Source organism: Phaseolus vulgaris, chromosome 8 (genome assembly GCF_000499845.2).
Source record: "Phaseolus vulgaris cultivar G19833 chromosome 8, P. vulgaris v2.0, whole genome shotgun sequence".
NCBI classification, from domain to species: Eukaryota; Viridiplantae; Streptophyta; class Magnoliopsida; order Fabales; family Fabaceae; genus Phaseolus; species Phaseolus vulgaris.
The window spans coordinates 56,066,293-56,072,292 of record NC_023752.2 but is presented as its reverse complement, the minus strand read 5'-3'; the positions used below and the strand labels follow the sequence as shown (position 1 = coordinate 56,072,292).

The 6,000-nt window shown below is 32.5% G+C and overlaps 1 protein-coding gene across 1 annotated transcript; it reads left to right on the top strand.

Moving 5' to 3' along the window:
* The first annotated feature begins 1,105 nt into the window (after positions 1-1,105).
* Positions 1,106-5,499, top strand: LOC137823688 (uncharacterized). The gene is made up of 9 exons (XM_068628915.1): positions 1,106-1,625; positions 2,483-2,710; positions 2,867-2,988; positions 3,275-3,335; positions 3,578-3,718; positions 4,027-4,134; positions 4,274-4,502; positions 4,587-4,841; positions 5,013-5,499. Exons 1-9 carry the CDS (start codon positions 1,464-1,466, stop codon positions 5,093-5,095), a joined length of 1,389 nt encoding a protein of 462 aa, XP_068485016.1. The 5' UTR covers positions 1,106-1,463; the 3' UTR covers positions 5,096-5,499.
* The last annotated feature ends 501 nt before the right edge of the window (positions 5,500-6,000 follow it).

The window sequence follows — 6,000 nt, the reverse complement described above, 5'->3', positions numbered from 1 at the left end:
GGTCAGTGGTCAACTACAGTCAACGCAAACTCCATCATCATCAATCAGTGGGGCAAATAAATTGCTTCACTGTGGTGTGGACAGAGAGAGACATGGTGATGTTACTAAAAGCTTTGTCAAATGTCAATGAAATTGAATTGCCTAATTACAATTTGCTTTATGAATTTTTAAGATGTACGATATGGGGACACAAATCTATATATTATAAAATTATAAATTATATAAATTGATAATAAGAATTTATGTGCATAAGTATGTTTCAGATTATTTTTTTGAAGCAAAAAGATGTTCACAATGATTTGTTTTTTTATTTTTATAATCATAATAAAAATTTATACAATAAATTTGAGTTTTTAAAAAATTAATGTATTTTTCCTTTTCAAAATTATGTTAGAACTGTACTAGAATTGTCAGAAATCCAACAAATACTTTTTGAATTGGACACTTCAAGGATACGTATTCTATAAGTGTCATACGAGTATCGGTATCGGACACCAACACGTAATTTAAGAGGAATTTCTAAACTTTATCATAGAACTCACTATTATAAATACCACTTACATATTATTATTTTTTCGAAAACTATAAATTTTTTCCCCTAAATCTTAGATTTTAATTAAAGAGATAGAATCTAAAATCTTATATTAATATAAATAATCTTTTGATTAGAGTTAAATATTATGTTTAAGTGCATGCAAACCATACTTAAAAATTGTTTAAGTTTGATCCTCTCAATTAATAAAAAACAGTTCAAAACATGCTTTTAGAATAATCATTCTAAATTTAATAAATTTATCATGCTAACAATATATGATTAAAGAAACAAATATTACACAAGTAAGATGTGGTAATAAAATTAAATCAAAAGTTGAAAATTATGGACATTTATTAAAAATATTAATGCTTAATTATTTTTAGATTATATTATTAGTTTGAGTAAAGCTAAATTTAAATTTTTAAATGAAGTTTCAAAGTTTGAGTTTAACCGATTAAAAAAAAGCACTAAAGTGAGAATATTTTACTTTAGAAAAGTCAGATTTTTTTTTAATAAAGATTAATGATAAATTTTAAAAGATATTTGAGAACATACTTAACTATTTCCAATCTAATAGTATTAATTTTACAGAAAAAGGTGACTTTGTGACTATCTCTTCCGGAAAAAAAAATTGGCTTGAAAAGATCACGTAAAAGCGTGACTTTGCGACAGTCTCTTGCAGAAAAAAGAAAGAGGTTTTTGTCTCATAAAAATTACGTATATTTATTTCCAAATTTGAAAATTGTTTCATTCAATCCTGTCTTTATTTATTTATTATCGGAAAGTGTATATAAAAAAGAGAAAATAATTTGGTTATATGACAACCGAAAGTTTCATTTTGTGTCTGCCATTGGTCTCAAATCGTGAGAAAGTTCCCTTTTTATGATCTTTGAGAAAGAATTGATTCGAAGTTGTGGTTTTTGGGCAAATGGGTATCGATCAACGTCGGTGGCGGTGGTGGAACGCCGTCGTTTTGATCGGAATGGTCAGCGTTACAGTAACCGTTACCAGTTCCGACAGTCACGAGAAGCAGGAACAAGAAGTCTCTCGAATTGCCTTCGGATCATGCTCCAACCAGAACGCTCCACAGGTTTCAAAAAATTTCCTATTTTGTTTTTTATTTTTTCCACTTTCTATTCTTGTTTTGTCTTGTCTTTGTATTATTTTTACCCGTGCTGCAGTGTCGTGTAATGGAACTGATATACTAATTATTCTGTTTCTTTGTTTCAACCACGATGTCTCAATTCTTGTACTAACATGCTGTTGCAGTCCCAATATTACGTCAGCTTTAAGCTAACTGCAGTTCTTTTGTACTCACTTAAAAAAGAAACAGCAATAACAACAACAACAATTATGTAAATTTCTGTGAAGAAAATAAATTTGATTAATTTTATGTAACAAGTAACACACCCTGTTTCTGTTTATAATTTTCCGTGGATTCTGGAACCTTTTCCCTGTTTGTAAGAATTCTTGGTGGGGATGATAATGAATGTATAATTTTTCAGGGAAGAGTGAGATGCATGTGAAACTCCGTTTTATCCCGATTTTAGAAGAATTCAAAATTCATTATGCAGTAGACAATTTCAATTCATGGTGTATTTCACATACCACTAAAAATCTTTCATGCTGAACCAAAACTAGACAACTGTTTATTTTATGTTGTACTAGGCATAATGATACTGTATGGTCTTTTTTAGTATTTCTTAATCAAGCCATCCAAATTGTATTTCATCTGCAACTAAATTCAAGAAATCGCAGAGCTAACTTTGGTGCTTGTTTTTGGTTGTAGTTTGGGTTTACAATCGTCCATTACTTTCTTGTTTGACAGCTTTGGGCTAAAATCCTAATATTTGTTATTATTTAGGTTTTTAATTGCTACGGTTTGAGGATGTTGTTAACTTCTTCATGTCAGATCATTAACATATGTGTATGCCGTGTGTTTGCCAGCCCATTTGGGATGCAGTGGTGGATTTCCGTCCCCAAATTTTTATATGGCTGGGTGATAACATTTACGGGGACTTCAAACGCCCTTTCAAAATATTTGGACGGGAAAGGACTGTTGGGCCGTGGAAGAATGTTCCACGATTTGTTCCTTCCTCTGAGCAGGAAATGAAGGCTAGATATGAAAAGGCTAAGTCTAGTCCTGGATATGTTCGACTTCATCAGAATGCTAAGGTGTTTCATTCTAAGATTTTCTACTTGTTATTGTCATCTGAGGGTTGAGATTCTTATTGAAAGCACATTGTTGAAACGTCTGAGGGTTGATTTACTAAAATGGTGACTATGTTTATCCGTACCTTGGCCTGACTTTCACATTTGGTTTGTTAATAGGTAATCGGTACATGGGATGATCACGATTATGGATTAAATGACGCAGGAAAAGAATTTCAAGGAAAAATCACTAACCAGAAGTTGCTTCTTGATTTCTTGGATGAACCTCAAGATAGCCCACGGTGGGTGGATAATCTCCTTTGCTGCATTATCATGTTGGACTGATCTTAATACTACATTTTGTGTTATTTGATTTATTCCGTCTAACATATTGAATCATTCTCTTGATTGCGAGGGTAGTTTTCCAATACTATGACACTTATGATTGTATTGCCTATGAAACCTCTTTTTTCTTCACGGAGAGTGAAGATGGGTTTGCATGTCTAGCTGATCACGTATTCTCCCATTCACAAATTTTGATAGGAAGCAGATGTTGATTTAGATGCTTACCCTATCTTCTCATTTCAGGCGGAAACAGGCTGGTGTATATGCCTCATATACGTATGGTCCTGTAGGTAGAGATATCAAGGTATTGACCAAATGTAATATAATATTCTTTCTCAAATTCATGAAATTCTTTCTATAGTATTGCCCCCCGGTAGGATGGTAGCCATTACTTAATCATTTTAAATGTCCTACACGGTGTTAAAAAACTCATTTTGTTTTTGTCAATAGCAAGACTTGAGAGTTGCTTTTAAATTGTGTTTTAACTTTTAAGCGCGCATCTTGTGCTAATACTGCTTTTACTGTGGATTGGGGAAAACTGTTCAGATTGTACTCTTAGATACTAGATATCACAGAGACCCTGTAGGAAGTGATGGTACCATTTTGGGGAATTCACAGTGGTTGTGGTTGGAGAAAGAGCTCAAGGGTCCAGCAACGGCTCTTACCATAATTGGATCTTCTATTCAGGTACAACAATTACTACTGATAATGCCAGACATTGATAAAAAATTTTCATAAAAATGAACATGATATATATTATCAACTATTATGCCTGTTTTTGACAGTGTATATCTAAATTTGACAGGAAGCGATTATTTTATTGACTTCGAAAGTTGTTTTCTATATTCTACTAGCTTTGGGTGCTTTTCTAATGAAAATCTTGCTGATCTCAATATAATTATGTTACTAATAAGAAATCATTTGTACATTCCTGTTTTGGTATTGATTGCAGTGGTTTGTTTCGTGTTACATTATATAGTTAATCTTTATGCCAGGTTATATCAAATCTTTCAGCAACCATTCATCCGTTGTTTGCAATGGAGTCATGGGGTCGTTTTCCAAAGGAAAGAGACCGGATTTTTAAATTAATAGCTGATAGTAAGGTAATAAATTTCAGTACATTCCTATTATACTTCTCTTTTCTATGTTTTACATCTTTGTTGTTGAAGGGAATTACATTGGTATCATTTACGTTGGTGTAGTGAGTACTCATTTCACTTCTCATTAGTCTTTTCTATGCAGAGAGCTGGAGTATTTTTTATTAGTGGAGATGTTCACTTTGGGGAAATCACGAGATATGATTGTGCTGTGGGCTATCCACTATATGATGTAACCTCAAGTGGGGTTACTCAATCAGTTGAGGAAGTTGTCCCACCGTTCCTGCGTTCTTTTGTGAGATTTGTAGCATTGTTGACCCCATCTACAATGAGAGTAAAGGGCCAGCACTGCAGATACAAATCTTGTATATATGGTAAACATTTCCTTCTTATTTTTGGGTAAGGATATTTATATTGCTTTTCATGTTTTTGATGTTTCAAATGTGGGTTTTCATTAGGTCGGCCAAACTTTGGAACTATTGAAATAGATTGGGACTCTCACCCAGTGACTCTGAAACTAAAAGTCAGGGATAAAGAGAGCATCACGGTTACAGGTGTTGATGTTTCATTGACGGAATTGCAATTATCAAATTCAGAGAGTTTTGACAGAGCAAAAGCAGGACATGATAATCAGAAGCATTGCACCCTTGAAGTTAGTCTGCCATGGTTTGTAAGATATCGCCTGGCGATCCTGTTCTGTTGCACCTTAATTGGTAAGTCACTTCTAAGTTCCACCACTAGCATAGCAAGTGATCCTTTGACTCCTTTAATGTGACATGCTAGTATTATAGTATGGTGATTAAATTTAACTGTTTTCTTTGTTTTCACTAATTTGCTTACTATCAGCCGGTTTCAAGGGATATTTTCATTTTTTTTTGCTGCAGTGTTTCATGTTGCCTTCCTAGCGCTAGTTTACACTTGCTTCAGACTTTTCAGACTAGAAGGCTGCAAAAGAAAGCACGATTGATGCAAGTAGATTCATACACTGTCAGCAAAATGAGCATGTGTTATCTCTTCTCCATTTTGTAGATTTAACATCCGTGGTTATAGGTGAATAAGATGTATAGAATTCTTCTACTGTTTCCACTAATCAATAATCCTTTATCAATGTGGACAATTAGGGTGTGTTTGATTTATATTTTCAGAAATTGTTTAGCTTTTAAAATGTATCTAAGCAAGGTTGTTCTGATAGCTTGTGAAGGGTGGTGCAAGACAAAAAACTGGAATTGAGGGAGAGGTCAGTTGAACTAGATGAAAACAGCAGTTATGAGAAAAATATCCCTACTGTTTTTGTTTTGGATGAGAATTTGATTGTTGAATGGGGAGAAGTTATTTCAGAAACAGTTTTTAAAACCAATTGGTTTTTAGGTTCGTTTTGTGAGTTTATTGATGCCTTATTTGATTTATCTGTTAGTATTTCATAAATTTGTGTTCTGTTATTTTCTAAAAGTATGGGTTTTCAAAATTGCTGTGCACTTTGACACACATAAAGAGATAGAAAAGAAAAACAAAATTGCAAATGAATTAATTGAGGGTATACTTGGATCAGTTTATTACACAATTATATGCTAAGAAAAAGAGGACCTCTTTTACCATAGCCATGACAATTTTTTTTTTTAAATTTCACAAAAAGTAGACTAGTTTTTGAAAGAAAAAAAAACAGAATGGGCTTCAAAACACGATTTCAAAACATGACTTTATAGTTTAATTATGTTTAATAATATAAGAAAGCCTTATTTTAAATATGACTTTTACATTTTTTTATTTTAACATATGAAAAACTAAAATTATGTTTGAAACACAATTTTCATATTTACAGACATGATGCATGTATCTGTTGCTTTGTTCTTTTCTAGATTGTTTTTTGAAATT

Coding starts and splice junctions, on each gene's coding strand:
- LOC137823688 (XM_068628915.1), top strand. CDS start 1,464: ATGGGTATCGATCAACGTCGGTGGCGGTGGTGGAACGCCGTCGTTTTG. Junction 3,336..3,577: donor CTGTAGGTAGAGATATCAAG/GTATTGACCAAA, acceptor AAAACTGTTCAG/ATTGTACTCTTAGATACTAG. Junction 4,842..5,012: donor GTTCTGTTGCACCTTAATTG/GTAAGTCACTTC, acceptor TTTTTGCTGCAG/TGTTTCATGTTGCCTTCCTA.